Below are 25495 nucleotides of genomic sequence, written 5' to 3' on the forward strand. Positions count from 1 at the left end.
TTATTTATCCTCTTATTTATCTTTTCTTTCTTGATGTGAGTGAGTGTGTGTGTGTGTGTGTGTGTGTGTGTGTGTGTGTGTGTGTATGTGTGTGTGTTTGAAACACTGTCCAGAAACTTAGTAATCTGGACAGACTCCAAGAATCTGCTGCCTCAGCACTGAGATTGCACACATGTGCCACCACAAAGCACACTTGTTTGCTGTTGTTGTTGTTAAGATTACTTATTTTTCAATTGTGTGTGTATCTCTGTGTGCATACATGGATACACATGCATGTGAGTGCAGTACCCATGGAGGCCGGAAGAGGGCGTCAGATCCTCTGGAGCAGCCATGTGGGTTCTGGGAACCATCCTGGGTCCTCTGCAGGAGCATCACCTGTTCTTAACTTTGAGCCATCTCTCCAGTCCTGGCACCTGACATCTTTACCTGGATTGTGAGGCTCGAACTCAGGTCCTCATGCTTGCATGGCAAGGACTTTACGGACTTTCCCATCTCCCGTCTGTCTTTCTCTTTGTGGAAGTGCCACACCTATTTAACCTTTCATGCGCAGGCCCAGACTTCTCATGAGGCTGAACTTCTTCTTTTCCATTTGCAGGGCAGCTGTGCCAGAGCGCTGCTGTTTCGGGGCGGAAACAAGGAATTGAAAAACTACAACAGCCAGACACCATTTCAGGTAAAGACAATCACTGATAATGACTGCGGCCACAATACCTCCTGAGAGGAGGCTGCACTGCATTCCTGTTGCAAAGCTGAGGTGGTTCCATTTGCCTGTCCACACAGCCTGCTTCCTTTAGACCAAAAAGTGGGAATAATGTAGACTCATCTCTGTAAAAGGTTCTAGAAGGGCAATGAAGTAAGACCACTTCAAATTCTGCAGCTGTTGGAAAGTGCTGACCAAACTGTGTATCTCAGAGTGCAAACTTGATGAGAAGGGGGCTTGCCGCTCTGTGTCCTTCCTCTCCAACATCCCAGAGTCCAGGAGAACAACCCCCACCGGACCTTGGCCTGTGACCTCTGGGAACATGCAAATCAGTCCATAATTGCTCATAAATTAGAGAAAATGCATAGGACACAAAAGTTAACAACTTAACCATTTAAAAAGATTTAACAAAACCAATTTAGTGACTTTAAGGGCATTCAGAGTGTTGCTCAGCCATTACTACTATATGGCTAAGAACTCTACCATCACCCCAAAAGGAGGTCCTGTCCCCCACTAACCATTAATCTCAGCTACTCCTCCACCCCTTAGGCAGCCACTCATCCCCTTTCTGCCTCAATGGAGCCTTCTCTCCTGGGCAGTTCATACAAAGGGTACACTCTGTCATCGTGACTTCTTCAGTTGAGGGGTGATGTCTGATGCTCAGCTTGATGAGCCGTGTCTCCTAATTGTATCCCACTGTAGAATGGCAGGTTTCATATGAAGCTTCAAGCCAGGTTCCCACATTGAGCACTGTAGGAGGACAGATGAAAGGGTTTTCTTGTTGTACGTGATTAGAGGGTAGAGCCCTTTGTTGGTGACCAGGAACCCTGTAATCCCTGTGTTCAATCTGTTCTAAAGCAACTGCTCAGCCAAGGGACCAGTCAGTGACGATGCCACTTGGCACTGGGGTGATATCATGGTTCTAGAAGTTGTGGTTTGGTGGAAAATGAATAAAGTCTTCCAGGTCATTCTAGGCCCCCTTTCTCCAGGGTTTTGAAATGTCTTTCCTGGTTGAGGGGTTCAGTGGGACCCTGTGCTATTGGTATCCTGTATAATTGTTTTAAGAGTAGGGTTGACATGTCTTCTCTAGGGACCTTCCTCTTTGTGGGGTGTCATAAGCAGGGTCCTGAGACACCCTACTGTAGTGTTTCCGGGTGTGTCAATGTGGTATAAGCTAGCCTTGGCAATGTCTACAAGGGACTGAATCTGGACATACACACACCCATGCATGGCTGTTCTCAGGAGTTACTGTGTGTAAATCTAGCCAGCCAGGTTTCTGTTTAGCCTGTTCCCACTAGGAGCTATGGCCCAGGATCCCCTTTCCTGTCACTCAAAGTTGACCCCAGCATAGTTGACTACATCACTGGTAATTGTGATCAGTCCAGCCTCCAGCCCTGAGGGGGAAGGCTGAAAAGCCCAGCCCTGATCTGGGGTTTTGGGCTTATGTCCCCACACCAGCCTCAATCTTGAAGAAGACCGTGAACTAAGTTGGTCTGTCTCATTAATATATTTGTACCTAGAGAAACCTAAGAGCTCTGTTCTATGAATGGAGGTCAAGGCCAAATGTGAGGTGTGGGGTATGGTAGTGGTGGTGTATGTATGGTGTGTGTGTGTGTGTGTGTACACACATGTTCATGTGCAGGTTCAGTACATATTATCTGCCTTGTATTTTGAGACAGAGTCTCTCACTTGATCTTGAACCTGTAAGTTAGTCTGGGTTGGCAGGCCAGGGAGCCCAAGGGACCTGCTGTCTACCCCTTAGTGCTGGGCTTGTAGGCACATGCCACCCCACCCCAGCTTTTTAAAAAGTGGGATCTGGAGATCAAACTGGGACCCTCACATGAGAGTCATCGTCTCCCAAGCCCTGAAATATATATCTTCTGTACATCACAGCAGCACAGGCTCTGGAGTCAGGCAAGAATGTGGCAGTCTGAGGAAAGCATTGTCGGCCCTGCTGGCTGGCAGCCTGCTGTCCCCGCCAAGGGCATGTTGCTGGGGAAGCCGCTCATTTTTAAGTCTCTGCTCTCCAAAGTTCTGTGAGTCTTATTTGGGATTCAGGCTCTTCGTTCCCATAGAAACAGGGGAGTCGAAGTTGTATTTCTAGACGAAGGACAGGAGCCCAAACTACCTAAAATGTGACTGGCAGACGATACATATTTATGATGGAAAGAAATCCAGGTTGAATCTGCCATCTTGGCCAGGCCAATTCACACCATGCTTCAAGTGACAGCCACTTGCGGGTGATGCTGCTTGCAGGTGTTGGGGGAGATGAGACCCAGCCAGGCTATACCTTCTCCCACTAATAGCACATCAGACAGACAGGTAGCCAGCAGATAAACAGACACATACTGTACTCTGTCAGGTCTGCTAAACGCAAGAGAAGCAAAGCATGATGGGGAAGTAGAGTGAAGTGGAGGCTGGTATTCCAGATGGCTTTCATGACATCAGAGCAGGGGCTAGGAGAGAGGGAGGGGGGAAGGAGAGAGGGAGAGAAGGAAGAAGGGAAAAAGAGAGGGAGGGAAGAGCCTTTTGGGTCTATGATAAAAGGGGTCTGGAGCTGCTGTTTGTGCAAAGGCCCTGGGGTCAGCATGTGCCTGGTGGGCTTTGGAGCAGCAAGACTGGCCAGTTGGGGAGGGTACAGAGACCAGCACCTGTGATTGGAAATAAGCGGACCCATAAGGCTTGGCAAGGGCTTTGGCTCTGATTCTATGTGCATGGCCAGCAGATCAGAAGAAGGTTCTGGATGGAAATCAATCATTCATTGTGAAAGCCAGTCACCATGCCACGTGATCTGCAGTGTGGATGAGATCTTAGACCACAGATGAGTTGTCTGGGCTGTGAGTCACATTGTACACTCTGCTGTCAGAGTATGGGACATGAGACAGTAGAGTCAGAATGTTAAGAAGTGAGACTCCAGACCTAAGTTTCATTACCTTGTATCTCAAGTGCTCGGTGGGCCTGGGCATCATTCTAGAAGTTGGCACCTGTGCTGCTTAATCATGATCAGCAAATTGATCAGGATCTCACACAGGAGACAAATCTCTGGGCATGTCTGAAGAATCATCTAGATTGGATTAATCCTGAGTGAGGAACTATGCCATTGTCTGGGGTTCCAGACTGAATAAAAGGGAGAGAGTGATTTGATCCAGTGTTCATCTCTCTGCTTCCTGACACAGACTAAATGTGTTCAGACACCACAAGCTCCTGCTGCCATGCCTTCCCCGCCATGATGCACTGTGCCCCCAAACCATGATAACCCCCCCCTTTCTCAAGTTGCTGTGTCAGGTGTGTCACAGCAATGAGACAAGTAACTAAGACACTACGTTTGTACTCACAGATGTCCCCCTCCCCACTCTCTTTACTTCCTCTGTCAATCCAGCCACCCAGATCTTTCCCCAAGCACACCAAACACATCCAGGCTCCAGGATCTGTGTGTAATCCGGCACCTTTGTAAATAGAACCCACCTGCAGTGCCCTAACCTGGCAAGAGTACCTGAGGCAGTCCCACGTTGAGAGATAGCTGACACCATAGAGAGTTTCCTGTTTGTGTATTAATACTTCACTCTGAAAATGGGAACAGATAGCTGAGGATAGCCCATCGGGAAGGGCAGACGGTGAAAGGAAGATGGACAGCAGAAGCAAAGATGCTGGGTAAGAACAAAGACACTCGGGACGTGGAAGGGGCCTTCCAGATGGTCGTGACCTGACGACATCATGATCCCCAGTGTGGCAGGAGTGGGTATGGCCTCCATGAGAGGCGGCATTCAAGGCTTTCCAGAGGAATGCTGACAACAGAGACGACAGAGACACAGCAGCTGGAGGGAGGTCAAGATCAGTGAAGAGCTGACTAAGGAGTAACCGCGTTCAGGGTCTGAACGTGGATTTCCAGAGGAAGAAGAAACATGCAGAGACCTCTCAGGACAGTGCCCCAGAGGAAGGGCATGAGGCCCGCAGCTGAAAGGGTCTCCAGAACACCAGTTTAATATCCAAGAGATGTCCTAGCAGAGACAAATTCTCCAAGGGCCCAGAGCTCATAAAGATGGCATCCAGGGAAAGCTCAGTTTCAGAGGAGAGTCAGAGGTCAGCCACTTTGGGAACAGCTGTCATTTTTCCCACTGGGAGCGAGCGGTCCAGCACGAGATTAGCACACATTCTCACAAGGACCGTGCCCGGGGCTGCTGCAAGCCACTGCCCCCAATGAGAGACTAGACTGTTACACGGGGAAACCCTGAGCTAGGGGAGACCCAGCAGCCGGGAAGCCGGATGGACTAGTGAGGAGGAGGTAATCTGTCAGGAATGACACTGGACAGAAGGAGCTTGTCTGTGGGTTTGCACCGGAGGAGCCTGCACTGCACAGTCAACACCGGTCAGAACCCAGCAGTAACTGTAGGCAAGCAGGCAGATGTTAAAATATGGCCACTGCTTCCTGGAGGGATGTCTACTCAATCTACTTACAGGGGACCATCTGCCTGGCTGTGGCAGATGTAGGTAACACCCCATGGTGATTAACCAAAGCTGGACACACTTGTTTGGGGCTGTGACAAATGAGCTAAGCCCATGTCTTCCCAAGTTATGTTTAACCAGACATAGCCAAGGAAGACCACCAGCCACATTTTCTGTACACTTGGGCAAAGCCACATATGAAACATGATCAGCACAGGTGTGGCGTGTGGGACAGGAATGGGTGGCTTGTGATCAGTGTGAAAGCTTGGCTTCTTTCAACCAGCTCCCTGGATGTGTGACAGGAATGAAAGTCAAAATTTGATTTGGGGTTTTGAAAAAATAATCTCATGTTTTCTCTTCCCACCCATTGCCCAAGAGCAGATAGCTTTAGCGATCTTCCTAGGAGTCTGGGCTTCCACCCCTCTGGCTCAGTCATCTCTGCTGCTTCTCAGTCCTACCCCAGCTTTCCAGAAGGTCTAGGCTCCTGCTCAGTCCTCGGGCATCTCTTGCACCCTGAGAGGAACACCTCAGCTCTCTGGGTTTTCAGAGTCTCAGAATCACCAAGTGGTGTCTGTGCTAGTGTTACCTACATCAGTCCAAACCCAGATGCCAACACCGAGCCTGGCCCTGGATTCCTCCTGGACCTGGATACATCAAAGTGGGCCACCAGCTTCTTCTGCCCAGTTCCCTGGGCATGGCTCTGACATCCTCACAGCTAAGCCCCTGTTTATCAAAGAGCTTTGGTTAATCTCCCTGGTACCACTGTCACTAGGGATAAGAGCTCTTCAAGTCAGGTAACTTCTTGAGCACTCAGGGAGGCAGGAGTTCTGCAGCCAAGTGAGACTCTGTGCCCCACTCCCATCTGGCCAGGGAAATTCCTGTCTCCCTTCAGACTCACCTTTGCAGGAGCCTACTGCTTGCTTTGCGCATTTTGTGGGGTTTGAATAGTCCCCGACTCAGTCTCTTCAGATGGCTCACAGCTGTGTCTTCCATCTCTGTGATCTTGGTGTCCAGCCAAGACATGGACCCTCAAGAAAAGGAACTCGGCAGACAGTGCTGGGCAAAGAATTGCCTGCTGACAGCTTCATGTAGTTTTTCATGCTTACCACTAGGGGGCGGTGCGAGCACAGAGCACCTTGGTTCCAGGTGTACAAGAGGAGGGGCTTGTAAAATGCAATTGATGAGAGTCCTGGTTGGTCTGGATTCTTAGCTTGATCGATTTAAGATCAGCTAGGAAACACCTCTGGGTGTGTCTAAGGGACATTTCAAGGGTTTCTTTTCCTTGTTTTTTAAATTAATTTTTTGGTGGGTGTGCGTGTACACGTGCAGGCGCTCGCACAGCACTATATGTGAGGAGGCAGAAAGCAGAGTCAGTTCTCTATTTGTAGTCTCTCAACTTATTTCTTGACACAAGTTCTCACTGAATGTGGAGCTCACAGATCTGGTGAGCCTGGCTGACTAGGGAGGCCCAGGGATTGTCCGGCTCCACTACCCAGCATCCCTGCCCTGTGCCTGGCTTTTTATGTGGGGGGTGGGGGGGGAATGGAACTCTGTTTCTCAGACATGCATAATAGACTACACACTGAGCCATCTCCTCAGCCCCTCTAGAGGGGTTTAACTGCAGAAGGAAGACCCTGAAAGTGGGCAGCACCATCTCACAGGCTGGCATCCGGGGCTGAATAACGAAGAGAAAGTGAGCTGCAGATCAGCCTTCATCTCTCTGCTTCCTGTTGTGGGTATCATGTGACCAGCCCTTCCCCGTGCCTCGTGATGAATGGTACCCTTGAGTTGTGAGCCTAAGTTAACTCTTTTCTCATTTTGCTTCAATTTTTAAAACCTATTTATTTACTTATCTGTGTGTGTATACGTAGGTGTGAGTGTGGAGGTCAGAGGATAACTCACAGGACTCCTTCCATTGTGCAGGTCCCAAGAGTTGCTGGACATCAGTCTTTGTGGTGGGCACCTTCATCCACTGAGCCATCTCTCTGGTTTTCATTTGCGTTTGTTAATTATTTTGTCCCAACATTGTGAAAAGTAATTAATATACTCCCATAGTAGAAGATGTTAGAACAGGGGCCCTCACTCAGACACCAGATAAATGTCCAGGATCTTGAGGTGCTGCACAATTTGATTGTCACAGGGATGCTGGACACTCCATCTCTACCCAAACCATAGTGTGTCATCAGCTTCAATCTCCCTCTAGAGGCAGAGGAGTCTATGAGGGACAAAATGTGGCACTTGGGTTCCCATTTCATTCCTGCCTCACTGACTGACCTGAGATATTGCTTATGAAGGTTAAGCATGCAGAGGCCCAGGTCCCAGGTCCCACCACAGTAGCCAGCCATTGGCTGCCTGTGTGGCCCGCAGAGGACACTCAGTGGATCTCAACCTCCTCCTTTCCTGCTTCTCATACTTTCCAGAATGTTCCTGCATGACTTTAACAGACTGGTGGGGTGCATTGTGTACCACGGTGAGTGCTGCAGGTTCACAGGACCAACCACAGCACTCAAAACTGGTCACGTGGCACAACTGCACCCAGAACTGGTCACACGGCATTCAGTCACGAAGCGGAGTGATGAAAGCTAGTGCTCACTACTCTCACTTTCTCCTTTTTATTCACGGGTTGTGAGCAAAACCCTGGGAATGTGCTGCCCACAGGTAGGGTGGGCCTTCTCGCCTCAGTTAACCAGATCTAGAAACTCCCTGACAGGTGTGCAGAGGTCTCTCTCCATGTGATTATTGGACCCTGTCCAGTTGACAGCGATAAGCACTGAAGAGACACCTTGAGTCTTTGCACACACTAGTGGCGTAGCTCTCAGTTAGCTTATGTCCCCAAGAACTAGATAGACTCTTGGGAGTGTGGTGGGCAGTGACACTTGCGGTGGGCAGCTGGTTCCTCTGCTTCCTTTGTCCAGAGCAGGTTGTATGCTCTGATAAGATACGCTGAGCCCGATGCTAATGCAGCTGTCCGTCTGCACCCCGTCTTGGGGAGACTTTTTATGCACTCTTAGCAAGATCACTCACTGGGATCTCTGTGAAGTCAGGGGGGCTTTAGGGGTCATGTGGAGGACATGGCGCTGGTTCTCTTAATAGTTTTTCATGTGCCCTGCCGCTTCACCATTGCTAGTCTTCCTGGGAGTGCAGAGAGCAGCCCCAGGTCCATGGCCATTGCTCCTGCTTCTGCAGACACACACAGCATTGATCCCATTACTCTGTTAGAGCTAGTAGCCTCTGTGAGGGGTCTTAGCGTGTCTGGGATGGTGGGTGACATGCCTGGAGCAGGGCTCCGGTGGAAGGAGAGACGCTGGGACTATGGATCCAAGGCTCCCTAGAGGAGAGCCACAGCTGACAATGACCCTGCAGGAAAAGTCACGCCAATCAGGAAATCTCAAGACAGCAAGGAACAGTGGCGGCGTCTTCTGAGAAAGAATGCAGTTCTCATATAAGTTCAGTGTTGTTGATGAAGGCATAGAAGGTGCATCATTCACCCCGTGCAGGGGCATGTGCCTCTGCCATTGTTCTGTCTCTGGTGTCTTGTCTCCATATGGGGGACACCCTGTGATGCTTGTTTTGGGGACCCTGGCTAGTACTTGCTGCTCTCCCAACCTGCACCAGCTTAGAAGGAGCTTTTAATACTGGGGAGAATGCTTGCATCATGGTTTTTGGTTGCTAATGTAGATGGAAAAAAAATTTAAATCCATTGCTTCAAAACTATTTAATAAAAAAGCTGGGGGTGGGGTGGCCTACACTTGTAACCCAAACACTGGGGAGGCAGAGACAGGAAGATTCCTAGGGCTTGCTGTCCAGCCAGCTTAACATACTTAGTTCCAGACTGTGAGAGGCCTTTAAAAAGAGGGCTGGGGCAGAGAGATGGCTCACTGGTTAAAAGCACCAGCTGCCCTTAGCTGAGAACCTGGATTCAGTTCCCAGTATCCACAACTGTCTGTAACTCCAGCTCCAGGGGCCAGGGGATCAGATGTATTCTTTTGCACTCTTCAGCTCCTGAACACATACTACACACACACACACACACACACACACACAAATAAATATGAATGGCTGGCACCTGAGGAAAGACATTGTCCTCTAATGTCTATGTACATGTGCACACATGTGCATGTACCCTACACACCTGTACCTCCACATAAGCATACGCACATAGATGTTCAACAGTGCATGAGACGGTCTTAGCCTGTGAGTCTTCCCCATTTTTATTAACGTTTTGAGAATAGGCCTCAGAGGTTTGGTATTTAAGAAATGGCGTTTATTCAAGAGAGAGAAATCTCAGCCAGCCATGACATTAATAAGGACAAATTGATCTCAATTAGTGAGAGATAGCAGCATTAGGGTTAGGAGGGGTTTGTTCTCTGCTGGCTTCAGGGACAAAGGAGAATCCCTAAAGGATATGCATCTCAGGACATCTGTGACCAATACCTTCAAGTAATTCTGTGTTTTATTTGAAGCTCTTCATAGAACAGAGCAGCAGCTGGGAATACAAGTTAGCACCGCGGGAGAACTCCTACCAGGAGTAGGGTACACACCTCTCCTCCCAGCCTTCAGGAGGCAGAGGCAGGAGGTTGTATACGTTTGAGCTCAACCTAGTCTATATAGCCAGTGCCAGGCTGCCAAGCTGTCACAAAACAAGTTTCCAAGGTGGGGAGATGGCTCAGTTAATACAATACTTGCCTCAAGGATGAGGACCTGCATTTGAGCCTCCTCATCGACATGAGACACCAGGAGTGGTGGCTCATACTTATAGTCCCCGTGTTAGGGAGGTAGAGACAGAAGGAGCCCTGGGGCTTCCTGGCCAGCCAGCCTTGCCTGATCAATGAGGCCCCTGTCCCTGGATGTGGTGGTTTGAATGGGAAATGTCTCCCCAACAGGCTAAGGCTTGGAACACCTGGCTTCCAGCTTTAGCTGGTGGTGCTGTTCAGGGAGGTTTAGGAAGTGCAACCTTGTACATCATTAGGAGTAGGCTTTGAGGGCTTAGAGCCTTCTAGTTCACTCTCCGTGCTCCAGGCTTACAATTAAAGATGTGAGCTCTCAGCTCCCCGCCCCTACCACCATGCTTGCCGCTTTCTGCCGTGCCGCTCCGTCAAGATCCATAAGCCAAAATAAACTCTTCCTTTTATAAGTTGCCTCGGTCATGTTTTATCATGGCAACGGAAAAAAAGCAGTTAAGATGCAGGGAGAGAGCCTGTCTCAAGAAGCAAAGGTCTGTGGCTCCAAAGGAATGACAAAGTTGTCCTCTGGCCTCCACGTGCACACACATGAATGCACATACACTCATGTGCCCTTACAAACATGTACACACACCTACACATGCACAGAAATTGGTCCTTCAAAGTTAAAGAGCACCCGTAACAACTCCTTCTGCCCCCAATTTTATGGGGATCGACACACGATCCAGCTGCTTTCTGGGAAGGCGTCATTCAGGGTGAATCCGATTATTCATCTGTGAAGTCTAGTTGGCTCCTCAGCTCGGACCTGGCACAGACTATGTGTGTTTGTTGGCTACATGAGTGGAAAATAGTAAGTTGGCATCTAAGCTCTGGAGATGACTTGATTTCAAGGCAACAGTTTTAGTCTGTGCTTTTCACGGGGATGGCACTGCAGGGACTGGAGGCACAGTCAGGGACATTGTAAGGAGGCCCCTGGCCCCTGGCCCCTGGCCCCTGGCTCCTGGCTCCTGGCCCCTGGCCCCTGGCCCCTGGTGATGCATCCCTAAGGATGCTCAGGGCCTGGCTGCCTCTTAGCTGCCATGGTTTTTACTTCATGCTTAGAGAGACAGATTCTCCTGAGCCTGCCCCTACCTTCAGTTCAGGGGCTGGTGCTCTGAGGCCTGACTAGGAGATGCAGCTCAGGTCTGTGTGAAGTAGACCCCCCGGGTTCCTAGTTGTCTGGAATGTTGGTGACATAAGTCTCCAGAGGCCTGGATGGCTTCTCTGTGTGCTTCCCTGATGGGAATGCCAGGTGCCACTGGCAGTCCTAAAGACCCCATAGGCCCTTTGCTTCCTCTCTGACAAACCACACCAAAGATGAACCAGGGTAAGGTAGTAGTGTCAGGATAAAAGCAGTGGGCCTGGAAATCGGTATTTCCTACAGCTTCAGTTAGAGGTGACACAGGCAGGTGCTTCTTCCAGACCTCCGATGGATGGCTTTAGGGTCTGTGGAGCCTGTCTCTGCCACATGGAGAGCAGAGTGTTTGTCTCCAGGGAGACATCTGCACAATACTTCTTCCAAGAACACCCCAGTTTGGGTTGAAGAAGATGTCTCCACCCATTGCCAGGAGGAGATGCGGTGCCATGGGGAAGGAAGGGCTTGTGGAGATTGCTGTTGAAGATTGCTCAGAGCCTCTTTTAGGAGTTCCTTCAGAACATTTGTTATGCTAATTTTGGACTGCCAGGGATGATGCAGGCGTGAAGTGGATGGTGTTTTTCATTCTTTTTGTAAAACATTATAAGGGTGATTTTTCACTCTAGAAATGTAACAAACATAACGGGGTTCTTGATAACAAGAATCCATATAAGAAAGACATGGCCTGGGGTTGGGGTGTGGCTCATGCTTGCCCCTATTTCAGCACAAACTGGGTATGCTGTCACATGCCTGTAATCCCCAAATTCGGGAGGCAGAGGTAGGAGGATCAGGAGTTCAAGGCTATCTTCTCATACAAAGAGAGTTTGGGGCCAGCCTAGGCCACCTGAGACCCTATCTCAAACCAATCAAAAGAAAACGAAAATAGACATTTGAGTAACAGGTAAGCACTTGGAAAGCAGCAGGTCTCACTGGCAGGAAGAGACTGGGACACAAGCTCCTGAGAGGCAGGCCCTTCAGAGTTGTGCCTTTCCTTGGTAACATGTCTTTGCCATTGAGATACCTTCTCTTCGTTTGAGCTCACCCTGCTGAGCCACTGACATCACAGGAACAGCGGGTAGAGTTAGATGGATACATGTCTTTTCAGTTGCCCTTGTCCTGAGGTGGCATGGCTACCCAAGTGTCCTGGGCTTGTGATGAGGGGAGGAGATGCACTCCCCTTTGGTGTCCCAGCTTTATTAAGATATCCCCCGGTTCACTGCTCAGTGGCCTGGGGCCTGGGTACATCCTCAGCACAGCCAACAAGGTGTCAGAGCCATCCAAACACATCCCAAATATATATTAGCCAGGCATCATAGCAGGAGGATTTAGAGTTCAAGACCATCCTTGAGCTGTTCTAGATACTTCACAGACATGAATTCCACCACCTGTGGCCATATTAGACAGCTTGTCTAGGAAATGTTGTATATTTACAAAGGGTATAGGTTGGACTGGCTCACAGCATAGAGGCTGGAAAGGCCAACAGAAGCTGCTGCATCCTTTGCTCTGTGTTGAAAGGCTGAGGAAGTGAGAGACTAACTTCAGCAGAGGTTGGTGGCTGTGACAGTGACAGCAGTGATAGACAAATCCAGAAAAGAAAGAAGAGGAAAAGAAAAGGAAGGGAGAGGAAGGAAGGGAGGGGAAGGACGAGGAAAGAGGCATAGGGCACCTGCCTTTTCCCTAGACCTCTTTATATTGGGACTTCCTGGTGCTTCCTGTTGGAGGATGCCATCTAAATTGAGGGAGGATTGTCCCCACTCAGCTCAACATTTCTGGAAATATCCTTACAGACATACCCAGAGGTGTGTCTCCTAAGTGAGTCTAAATCCAGTCAAATTGAAGTGAAGATTAACTATCATAATGCAAGGAAACAGAGCTGAAGCTGGGGTGACGGTGTAGCCTGCAACCCTAGCTCTTGCTGGGTGGGGACAGGAAGGTCAGGCAGGTGTTCAGGGTCATTCTCTGCTACACAGTGATGCCAGGTGGCCTGGAGTATAGCTGGAATGACATCAAGGGTGTGTGCTTTTATAATAATACTGATACCATTTGCGTTAGTCTGTGCAGACTTGCGTGGTAACAAATATCTCCATACTTTCAGTGGCTTCATGTACTTGGTAGTGATGTCTCCAAGTTGGTTGTAGATTTTCTGCAGTGGTACAGAGTGCAGGCAGTCAGTGGGGAAGAGAAGGAGACCATAGGAGTCCAAGCACATAGACAGGACTGCCTCATGGTGGCTGTTAGAGATTTCCTCTGTGCCTGAAGTGACCATCACTTGTACAGAGCAGCCATTGCTGTGACCCGTGGCATCTGAGCCACAGTGGCCAACACACAGCAGGTGTGGCATAGGAATTCCATAGTTATCTAGGGCCCTGCTTGCTTTCTAGGTTACAGTGTGACATTGTTGACTTAATTGGATTAATACACACCCTCATCAAGGCACACCTTTGGGCATGTTGTGAGCAAGGTCATGCCCAGGTGTCTTCACACTGTTCTGCAGACACAGTCTCTGGTCACCACACAAGCATCGAGTGTACCCAGTTGAGCATGGACGCCAGTTCTTGATGTTACTCTGGGCATGAAAAAGATGATAACGCCTCATTCACAACAGTTCTGTGGAACTCAAGACTCCTCCAGCCCTCTGCTCCTGTGCATCCTGAGCCTTGGGGACAAGGCTAGAATGGCATCGCTGGATTCTGATCTGTTCCCTGTGGTGTCTGCCTACCCTCCCAGGGGAGTCCTGCATAACTTTGGAGTCACTCTGTCCCATCCTTCAGGGTGTACCTCCTCGTGACTGACTCCTCTCTCTCTGGCCGGAGTTCAGTGTGTGTTGTGGGGGTTGAAGATGACAGTGTCATGGGTCAGGTCAGGGACTTATCCTTGTCATCCTTGTCCTCGAGGACTGCCTACTCTTGTCAGTGTGTGAGCCTGACACATCTGCCTAGTCTTGTTCGATCTTTATTTCCTTGGTTCTGGCTCTGCCTCTAGGTCCTATTGGAGGAAACTGATTCCTCCAGAGGGAGACCCAGCCCCCCTCCCCCAAGCCATCTTTCTTTCTCTTCTCTAGGACCCTGGAAAACTGCTTCATGTTCTGGATAGATGCAAGAAGGAGGCTCTTGCCACATCATTCCCCAGGAGGCCCTTTCTGGGGGTGAGGTTGCCTTGGCAACCACACTCTGCAGTCCTCCTTTGGTGCCTTGTGGGCCCCTGGAGTCCATTCCTTCCTGAATCAACTTTCACTGGTTGACCTGAAGTGGCCTCCTGTCAGTCAGAGAGTCTCTCCTTACAGATATTGGGAAGCTGCTCTAGTGGGACACCTGTGGCCTGTCTTCTCTCCATAGACAGAAGGGCCTAATAGCAAGACCATGCTCACAAGTTTCAGGCAGGTTGTTTTAAATGGGCCTTCTATTAACAAGAATTCTCTAGAAAAGCAGCAAGCCTGGAAATATATCATCACTTATAAGCATGTGTACACTTTTGACAAAGAACATGGACTCTGCTTTATGGATTGTCTTTTATTATTTATTTATATGTATGTGTTTATAGATTTGTGCACATGCACATGGTGGCCAGAAGAGGGTGTTGGGTCCTCTAGAACTGGAATTACAGATAGTTGTGAGGCACTATGTGGGTGCTGAGAACAGAACTCTGGTCCTCTGGAAGAGCAGCCAGTGCTGGAGTGCCATCTCCTCAGCTCCTTGACCTGCTTCAAAGGACATTAAAATAAAACAACAACAACAAAACCCTGTTTATTCTGAATTAAATACAAGTGATAAGGCCTTGGACCATGGATTTGGGTCGCCTTGAATGGCACACTCCACTGTGGAAGCAATTACATGACCTTCATAGCCACAGAACAAGGGAGTTGTAAGTCAGTACTTTGACAAGTGTGTCAGTGGGGATGTCAGAAGGGGACCTCCTCTGCGGCTCAGATCTTACCTTATGACATCCCATCTTTCGGTCTGGTGGAAGAAAAACTCTGCTTGGTGATGTGTTTACCTAATAGCCGTGAGAACATTGGGTTGGATACAGAGGTCAAAAGTAAATGGCTATTAAAAAGCCTGTAAGGTGATTTTGGCTCTCAGGGGACAACATTCATACTCTCCACACTCTTTGTCCTCTGCCAAGGTCAAGATTCAGGATTTTGCTATAGATATGATGGAGTTTCTTCAGAGAAGGGCAAGGGGTTTGTGTGTATGTATGTGTGTAGACTTCAGTGGCCTATTAGCTACACACACACACACACACACACACACACACACACACACACACGGGGGGGGGGTGGTAGTAGATGCAGGGTAGGAGGGGAGGGAGAGGGAGAGAGATTTACTACAAGGGCATCGGCTCCTGTGATTTTGGGTGCAGGGGAGTTCATCTTCCACTGTTCTAAGCTGGATCCTCAAGAGAACGTGTGGTGTGACTTCCAGGTCAAGGGCAGGAGGGAAGAAGTCCATTTGGACTAAAACTACCAGGCTGAATGGACCCCTAACCCTTCCTCAGTCTTGTTCAGTCCAGGGCCCCAGGGATTGGATGCTTCCCCCAACCCCCACCACCACCACCACCATCACCACTTGGGAGAGCCATCTGCTTTAGAGTTACATTGAAATGCTAATCTGGTCCAAGCTTGCTGAACATCCATGGATAATCTTGGCATCTCAATAAAGCTACAGTGGCAGGCCTGGCAGATCACCTCCCCCTCCCCCACCAGGGTCTTTGTGGTGCTGGGTCTTCACATTCCTGTGATCTGAATGCTGCCCTTTGCTTGACCCCTCAGAAAAGCAGCACTGTTGCTCATCCAGGAAACTAGCTATGGTGGATTCTCTTCCCAACGTGGGCCAGCAGGCTTCCTCACCTGTCAGCTGCTTGGACCCCCTCCCCTGGTCAATGCCTTGGCCTCTGAGAACAGGGTTTCCCACACCTCCCATAGTTCTCAAATCCACAGCATCAGTCAGAGAAGTGACCCTAACGTCAGGACAGGACGGACAGTTATCAGTGCCATCTCTTAAGTGTGAGTCTACACTGGAGCAGGAATGCATTTGAAACCCCCATGAATATTCAAAGGCATTCAGAGTTAACTCTGCTCAGGGATTATTTATTTGAACACTGTAGGAAGCGTCATTGTTTATAAAATAGATAGGAGAGAAGCCTTTGTCTCTGTGTTTCTTTTGAGCCTCCTTCTTATAGGACTGAATTCTTTTCCTTTCAACATTGAAGGCAGCAGGGAGCATTGGGCTCTGCCTGTGGGAAGGGAGAAGCCAGGAGATGGTGAGAACTGAGGGTGGCCTGCTGTCTTGGGGACTTTATGAGGACCACCTCCCTTCCTCAGGTTCCCCAGATTCCAGATTGGGAGCTGGTGAATCTGCCTTCTCACCTTTTCTCAAAAACAAAAAGAAAAATACAAAACAAAGCACAGTAAAGGCTAATGGAGGCGGAGACTCGGAACGGAGGCCTGTGACTACATCTGCTTTTTCTACCAGGTTTTAAGTTTCTGGTTTTAGGGGCTCAGCCTCCTTTTGATAGAAGGTGAATAAGCAGGGGCAGGAGGTACTAGAGGAACATTCTAGCACATGCTATTCCTTTGTAAGTAGTCTGGCTTTCAGGGACCTCTCCAGCTACCAGGTACATCATTTTAAAAGCCCCTTCCTTACTTGGGTCAACATTAATATAATATAAATACATGTGTTTCTCAGATCAGAATCAGCAGAACAGGACTTGCTTAAAACAGAACTCTGGCAATACAGGGTGTATTTAGAACCACACAAGGCCCACGTTGAGGGTTCTGGAAACAACCTAGCAGGTGTAACTTTACCTTGGCTTCCCCACCCACCCATCACTCCTGTGGTGCAGACCTCTGGAGCTGGGCTTTATGTGTTAGATGGATGGGTGGAGGGAAGAGATGGTCGGGGCAGGGAGGGACCCCACTGACCTTGTAGGCTTTAGTGGGGGACACTCTCTTCCTCAAAATGTTGAGTCTAGGGTGGGGGTGCTGAGGTGGACCCCAGTTCATTATCAGAGATCTCCTTTGCAAAGATCAAAGAAGACTTCCCTGCTGGCAACAGCTCATGGGGCCCAAAGTCAGAAAGGAAAGCACAGATGCCTGACATCACATCCAACCTCTGCAGGCCAGAACTCCACGGAGAACACAGTGGTCCTCGGGAATCGTGCATGCCACCCTTCTGTCCCTCTCACATCTGCTTGGAGGTGACTTTGGCTTGGTGGTACTTCACTGCCCACCCGAACCCCTGGCAAAGCCACATAATGGAAATATTTCAGACATAGGGTCAGTGCTAAAGCCTTTCCCCTTCTTCTCTCCCCTCTTCCCCTTCTCTTCCTGGCTAGAAGTGGCCAACCCTGGCCTGTTTCTTAATGGATAAAATAGGCCAATCAGGAGGGTTGTACATGAAACAACTGTAGATGGTAACCACCTCCCTCGGCCTTGGCATCTGGTGACAGCCTTGGCCCTCTCATCACTGGGACAAAGGAGATCATGAAAGGAGAGGGGCTCAGAGCCCTGTGACTTCATAGCCTCTCATTAGACCCCATCTCCTAAAACATGCTTGGGAATTAAGTTTCTGATATGGCCTTTGGGGGACTATGTAGAGACAAAGACTGTGACAATTTGGGGTCTGGCATAATCCCCTGAGTTTCTCCTACTGGGTTAGAGCCTCTGAACTATTTGGTTTGTATTCAGTTTTTGCCTTTTATTTTTAATTGTAACACTTTGTGTGTGTGTGTGTGTGTGTGTGTGTGTGTGTGTGTGTACATAGGTATGGAGAACAGAAAACTCGAGCAGTTGGTTCTCTCCTTCTCCCTGTGGGTACCAGGGACGAACCACAGTTTTCAGGCTTGGCAGCAACACCTTAACCACTGAGCCATCTTGCTGCCTTTGTTTTCCCTTTTATTGAGACAGCGCACACTCTGTGACCCAGGCTGACGTGGGACTCACCTATGTAGCTCATGCTGGGCTCACACTCCCAGCAGTCCTCCTGCCTTAGCCTGCCAGTGCTGGGGTTGACCATAAGAGCTGCCAAACTCCACTCAAAGTTTTTTTTTTTAACAAAGGATCTTCCTTGCTTGCCTCAGCTTGTCCTAGCCCACGCTGGCAAGCGACTCCTGACAACAAAGCCGTGCTGCCGAGACCGCCTCATTGTTACACTTCCAGTGGCCTCTTCCCTGTTGTGGACCCTGTGGGCTGTGCGTTAGATGAGCGAGATTAAAAGTCATTTGCAGTGCAGCTATATTTGTTTATGCCGGCAGCCATGGGTGCACGGAGAGTTCTTTGTTTAATCTTATTTGATTTTTAATGGCTGCTCTTTTTTAAGTTTTGAGTTTGGACTCGTCAATATGTGATGTATTTGCATCATTTTGGAGTTTAATCTATGAAGCAGACTAGGGACACAGAAGCCCAGCTCTCTCCCTCTCCTCCTCCCCAAAGGTGGTTCTCACCTCCAACCCCACCCCCTTCTCTGGGCAGGGAGATGGCTCTGTAGCTAAAGTGCTTGCCATGCCAGTGCAAAGACCTAGCCCAATCTCCAGCAACCACCAAAGAGACAGGCATGGCAGGGCACTGTCCGTCTGTAACCCTGCTGTTGAGGGGCAAAGACTAGTTCGCTGGACCACTGAGCCAGGCTGAGCTGTGGGCTCAGTGAGAGACCCCATCTCAAAATATAAGGTGGAGAGAAGTAGAGAAAGACACCTCAATTCTCTCGACCTCCACATACATGCACACATGCACCCACACAAATGTGCACACACATAATTTTAAAGGGATAAAGCACATTCCTCTATCGTGCCTAAGAGTGTTTTAAAACATAACCACGTGTGGTAGGCACTGTAGTTTATTGAAGGTTTTTACTGTCCAGGAGTAAGTACAGCAGTTACTATGTCACTGGCAAGACAGGGACTGTTTCTGCCTCTTTTTATAGTGAGGAAATAGGCTCCTGATAAGTTACAGGGCTAAAGCCACACAGTCACCAAACTTGAACCTGGGACTAGAAGTTGGGCCTTGTCACAACTGGACCTTTACATAAATCATTGCCTCTGTGGCTTTGGAAACTACCAGTCACCAAGTTTTGGTTGGTAACTCTTGATAAATTGCATAAAAGATAGTCATGAGGCTGGAGAGATGGCTTAGCAGTTAAGATCACAGGTTGCTCTTCCAGGGGTCCGGACTTTGATTCTCAGCAACCACATGGTGGCTCACAGCCATCTGTGACTCCAGTTCCAGGGGATCTGAGGCCCTCTGCTGGCACCAGACACACATACATACATTCAAGCGAGACACTCATACACAATATGTAATATATCAACACCAGGTGTTATGGTCTCACTTTGTAATGTCATTACTTTGACTGAGGGGTGGGACTCACTGTGAGCCCTGGGCTTTAGCCAGACAAACCTGAAGGACATTGATTTGCATCTCATAATCAATAAAAGGAGGTTGTACCTGGACCCACTGCCAGTACTAAGCGTGTCTGGTGACTTTGTGCTCCAAGGACTTGATCATCCTCAAGTTGGGCAAGATCATCTGCTCCTGGCTCCCTCTGTAGGAAGAGGAGCTGAGCGTGCTCACTGTGGTTTTGGCTTGCAGTGCAAACTTGAGATTTCTCTGCAGCAAGCTCCCTCCTGGGAGCTGGAGGCTCCCCACTGTGGCTCCCATGCTGGTGGCATCCAGTCTGTGGAACACCCGTGGTTTAGCAATTGCTTTATTCTCTCAGGTCAGGTGCTTCACAGAGTGAAAGCATTTAAAATACAGGCTGGCAACCAGTCTCTTGAGCCTGGTTGTGGGCTTTCAGTGTCTCTGGGGGTAAGAGGAGACTCATCCTTTCCCCACAAAGTGGGCCCCAATGCCCAGCAGCTCTTGCTGGACACCTTCACCTTTTACTTTGCATTGGAAGAGTCAAATAGTGTGCACCATGGTGCACCACGGCCTGTCAACATGCACACTCCAAACTCCAAGCACAGTGGGGATGCTGTCTCTCTCTCTTTGTTGAGGGAGATGTCACAGTGCAGGGGCCTGCTGGGCTCCATGTCTTCACAGCTCCAGGAACTCATCCTCTGGGGAAGCACCTGCAGGCCCCCCCAGGCCCAGCGAATGTTTGCTCTTAGTGCGAATGCAAGAAATGAGGATGGATGACAGCACTGCTTGTGGCAAAGGGGGTGAAGGGGGGGGTGTCCTCACCATTCAGTGACACAGGTGGATGATTGTAATAACGCCTTGGCTCTAGTCAATCAAGCTCCATTAGGGTTTCTGGGAATCATTTGTGAAGCTTGCTGTGCTCTCCGCATGAAAGGTTGATTGTGTGTGTGTGTGTGTGTGTGTGTGTGTGTGTGTGTGTGTGTGTTGCAGATAACCAGGACTTAGCTGGCTTTGCAATCTGAAAACAAAACACCACCTGCTTTTCTTCTGTGTGACCATGTGACAGGTCAACAGTGCATGTGTAGAGGAGGGGCTCTTGGGTCTGGGGTCCCACTTTGTTCCTCCTGGGTGGTTCCCACACCCACCAGACCTCTCTCTGACTCCCAGATTAAAATGGTGTAAACTGTCACTGGGGCTTGGCTATGTGGGCTCTGCTGTCCATACACCAAGGCAGAGGATTGGGGTTGTTTATCCCCCTGATTCCCAGGAACACCAAGGGTTTGTAGTGGCTTTGCATAAACCCCCTGGTAAGAGGGGATTAGCACTCCTGCATACTCCTCTGATCCTTTACTGCAGGACTTCCTAGCTGAGCCTGGCCTAGGAGCTGATTAATAAGCACAGTGTGAATGGGAACGAACATGGAAGAGCATGCACACAGGTGCCTGCTGGTCCCAGGGTTACATTCCCAAATCAGAGGTGGGAGAACACACAAAATGAAAACGGATGTCTGATATCTGACAGTCGCTAGCCACATGGCCAGTCCATTTTAAAGTGTGACCTTGACCACAGTTTTAAAGTATAACTAAGCCCAGTATCCTTATTTGCTGGGGTGATGCAGGCTGGGGGTGGGGTGGGGTGGGATTGGCACCTCCTTTGTCACAGTCCTCTCATTCATCCAGCTTGGCAGGCAGTGGGTGAGTGCTCTTTTTGGGCCCAGCAGGTTTCCTGTGTTCTGCTCTGAGGCCTGTTGCCTGTGACTCTTTCCTGGACTGTGTGGGCAACACTCTCCTCCCATTGGTTAAGGACAATTTAACTGGTTTGAGGTGATGTGATTCTATGTGGGCTGAATGTCGTCTCATCAGGTCTGCTGAGTCCACTCTGAGCAGTGGATTGGGGTGCACGGCCTGTCCTGGTGTGGCTTCTATCCCTTCCAGCAGCTCCCAGGCACTGACACCGAAACTCTGCTGCACACACGCCATGATGGCTATTCTCGGATTATTGTCCCTCATTATCTGTCCACAGATGGCACCGTGAATCATAACCAAAGGATTTAAAATGTGAGGTGCCAGTATGTAGTTGCTAAGGGGTGTGTGTGTGTGCGTGTGTGCACAGAGTGCTGATATACACCAACAGATCTGGGAATGGTTGGTCTGTGTACTGGAGATGAAATTCCCAGCCAGCAGCTAAGTATCCCCAGGAGACCAAGCGCTGGATTTAAAAGCAGTCTTTAGTGTTTGGATCAGCCCCATCAGCTCTCAGAGATGAGTTTGTCACGTGGGCAAGCAGTATCCAGAAAGCTCCAGGAATGCCATGGAAAGCCTGTAGCTGAGACCAGCAAGTAACCCTCAGATCCCCACGCAAACTTCTAAAAGTCTAGAAAAACTACCAAAATGTACTTCTTACCAGGAAGGGCTTCTTGGGAGTGAATGGCACACCACCTGGGAGGTGCCTGCAGCTGTCAGTCACCGAGCTGAGGTCCTTTCCTATACTAACCTTCCAGCTTTCAAGGCCGTTACAGTACCAACAGGCTTAGCTGTGGCAGCTCAGGGTCCCTAGCCTTTCTCTGCAACCCAGAAGGGCTCTGGGATGGGGGATAGCTGTGGATGAGTGGCATCCCTCAGCCTCTGACCAAGAAGCTGGTAATAAACATTGTCTTGGCCTCACACAGGTTGTATCTAAGAGACAAGGGAACCTGAGAGGATGGGCCTCAGAATGCTTGGATTCTCGGCCATGTGGCTGGGCTGACCCCAGCCCTAGGGCAGCAACAGGTGTGGAATAAAGACCTCTGGGGAAGATGCTGCAGAGACACTGTGTGAGGCTGGGTTCTGTGCTCTGTCTCCAGCAGCCCCCAACCCAAACCTCCTCCCTGTAGTGTTCTGTGCCTTCTCCAACGTGTCAATGGCTCCATTAAAAAGTGATCAGGAGTGTAACTGCCCACGTGTCTGCCTGGGATATTTCCTGGTGCTCAGGGCTTGCTCTCCTGAAGTGTAGTACATGTTGCCTACACTATCAGACAACAGTTGGGGAAGAGTGGTGGCCCTTGATGGAAATTAAGGGACATAGATTCAAATGGAAGAGGGACTTGAACCCTGAACTCAGCTGAGCCACACTGCTCCTTAAGTAAATGCTTTGACACTCCTAACACAAATGCCTGATGCCTCCATATGCACAGGTGCTTGTGATGCCAGTGTGCGGTGGCAGTGTCTTTCTCAGTCACCCTTCACCTTATTTTTTGAGGCAAGGTCCCTCACTGATCCTGGAGCTCACAGATTTCCGGAGACAGGCTGGCCAGCATACTCCAGGCATCCTCCTGTCTCTGGTGTACCCACCTGACTTTTTTACCTGGATTCTAGGGAAGCAAGCTCTGATCCTCATGCAAACACTTTATCTACCGAACCATCTCCCTAGTAACCCCCTGCACACACACAAAAGATACCTATTTAAGGGGCTTCTGTATGAACTTGCAGGTTTTAGAACCAATGTCTAACCCCTGAATCATCTTTTAGCCACCAAATGTCAAAGCAGAAAACTGTGAATCCTTGACTGACATTTTTAGTGGTTTTTAACGTCTTTGCAAGGACATTTTTAAAAGCCAGTGATACCAGTTGTCCCTACAAATGGGTGAAGGAACACAGGCAGCTGCTCTTGGGATGGTTTTAGCAAAGAAAACACCTTTTGATTAAAAAAAAAATCCTTTTAGGTGTCAAAGTGAAATTTTCAGTTATTTAATTGTGTGGCATTTACATCACATATATTCATTCCATGTGTTTAGGGTAGGTGGGCCCTGGGGATACAAGCGTCTTCAGAGCAGACCAACTCACAGTGACAAGGGAAATGAGGAAAGGGGTGCGGGCAGTTCCTTTACCTAAGGAGTTTCTACTATGGCGCTGGGGCTCATTAAAAGTGTGATTACCTTTTCCCCAAAGGACCCCATCTCTCTGGGATTTATTTATAAACACCAGGGGTTTGCAGGGATGCTGGTGAGGTGGGAGGAGGCAGGGATGGGTTTTGTTTCTTTCTTTCTTTTTTTTTTTTTTCTTTTTTTTTTTTTCCTCTTTGCTGGGGAGTGCAGAAGATATACTACTGACAGAACCAGGGAGGCTTAGAGTGGTGAGCCTGTCAAATCTGCTCTCAGGAGGCTGAGGCAGGAGGATGACAAGAGTTTGAGGCCTGCCTAGATGACATATAGGACTCTATCTGAAAGACAAAAACAAAAGGGAAACAGAGTCAGCCAGGCTATGTAGTCTCTGGTTCTAGGACCTGCAGCTGCCAAACAGCAACGGTTTCCAGGGGCAGCTTTGGCTTTTGTGGTCCAGCACAACTTTAGTTTGTAATTTAGTGGCTGTTCCCCAATGTGGCTTGTGAGTGATGGTAATGTTTATGAAACTGTTTGTTTGTTTGTTTGTTTGTTTTTTTCGGTTACTTGTAGAAGAAGCTGAGCCAATAACATCCCCTCAAAACTCCAGTTTGTATGTCCCCAGCTGGACCTGATTTTAGGCTACGTGACTTAAGTCTTCCTCCATCACTAAATGATGAAAGCTAGTTTGTATATGTGTAGTGTGAATTGAAAATAGTGGGAATGGCCCCTTGTAGGCGAATTTGATCACCTATAGCCAACCTCTGTCCAAAACTATGACATGAATATTTTTTAGAAAGAGGTCTCAAGTTTTAAGTAGTAGGCCACACTGTGTAGGGGTGGAACCTGCACTGAACTGTTCCATCCCACCCCAGACACAGCCATTCTCCTTGTCCAGAGTTATCCCTGTGGCATATGATACCTGTCTATTAGTCACGCAGGAGCATCTTGGTTCATGGCAGAGCTTGAGTGCACATGACTCTTGCTTCATTTAATCATAGCTCCCAAAGCACAACAGTAGTGAGGGATGCTGGCGAATTGGAAATGCCAGAGACAAGGAAGAATGTTACATTTCTCAGTGTGTATGTGGTTTTGCACTGTCTGTGTTCTTGTTCTTAGGCACCCATTAGGTCTTGGTGCACAATGGGAAGGAAGGCTGCAGCTTCCCTACCTTTGTGCCTTGAACACCATGACATCAGGGCAGGAAGAGCTGTTGGGCGGATGATAGTGGTGTTTCTGTACCTGTGTTTCTGTACCAAAATGCCTGACAGAAGTAAATCAAGGAAGGAGTCTTATTTTGGCTCTCAGTGCACAGTCTATCACAAGGAGATGTGACTGTGGAGGATGTGAAGACACCTAGTGGGATGGCAGCTGGTCACATCCCACCCTGGAAGCAGAGAGAGATGCACACTTTTTTCTTTGTCTTCAGCCCAGGACCCCAGCCTATGGGATGGTGCTGCCCAAGATCCTCCCTCCTCAGTTAAACATACCTGGGAACACCCTCACAGATCTGCACAGAGCTGTGTCTCCTAAGTGATTCCAAATCCAATCAGGTACTCTATCATGTGGCTCAGCACGCTAACACATTGTGCACATATGTGTGTGGGCACGTGTGCCACACACATGCGCGTGCCCGCACACACACAAACACACACTGATCTTAACTGTCACTTCTTTTTTTTGTCTTTGGAAAATGGGGCTGTTTTCTACCTCTGAAGTTGATCTCATCCAGTGCCTCTTCTTGCTTCCTCAAGCAGAAGGCCGAGCCTTGCCCCAAACACTGGAATTTTTCCTGCAGTTAGAGCCCAATGAGGCCATGCGGATGATGGCACCTCGTTTACCCCCCTTAATGTTCAAGTGGATGAGGTCTGTCTTTAGGTAACAGAAATCCTACTTTCTCACCTGTCAATAAGCCTTCTCATGCTGTGAGACTGAGTCAGATGTGTGGACCAGCACCTTCTTCGTGATCACAGTGTCAGAGCCAGTCTGGAGACAGCTCTGTCCCTGACTCAGCCTCTCTGGGTCTTATTCTTCCTGCTCTATAAGTGGGAGCTGCCACATTTACCTCACTCAAGGCCAAGTGGGAACACCCTAGTGTCCTGTGGACCCACAGAGCGTTCACTAGCTGAACTTCCATCAAGCAAACACTGGGGAGTTGCTGGATTTCTGTGGAAACCCTGGACCATGATTTTAGGGATGAACAGGGGAGGGGGATGTCACCCACTGACCGAGAATAGAAGGTACCTTTCAAAGCCATTGTGATGTCAGAGGAGAAATTCACATTTTA

The 25495-nt window shown here is 49.1% G+C and overlaps 1 protein-coding gene across 17 annotated transcripts in view; it reads left to right on the top strand.

Annotated features, from left to right (window-relative positions):
- Shank2 (SH3 and multiple ankyrin repeat domains 2) overlaps positions 1-25495 on the top strand; it is a 441204-nt gene that overhangs the window by 117356 nt on the left and 298353 nt on the right. For all 17 annotated transcript variants that reach the window (XM_076914200.1, XM_034510387.2, XM_076914238.1 and 14 more), the window contains one exon: positions 596-673. In XM_076914200.1, the coding sequence (XP_076770315.1) occupies positions 596-673 (78 nt within the window). The remainder of the gene's footprint in view (positions 1-595; positions 674-25495) is intronic.

This window comes from Arvicanthis niloticus, chromosome 1 (assembly GCF_011762505.2).
Source record: "Arvicanthis niloticus isolate mArvNil1 chromosome 1, mArvNil1.pat.X, whole genome shotgun sequence".
NCBI classification, from domain to species: Eukaryota; Metazoa; Chordata; class Mammalia; order Rodentia; family Muridae; genus Arvicanthis; species Arvicanthis niloticus.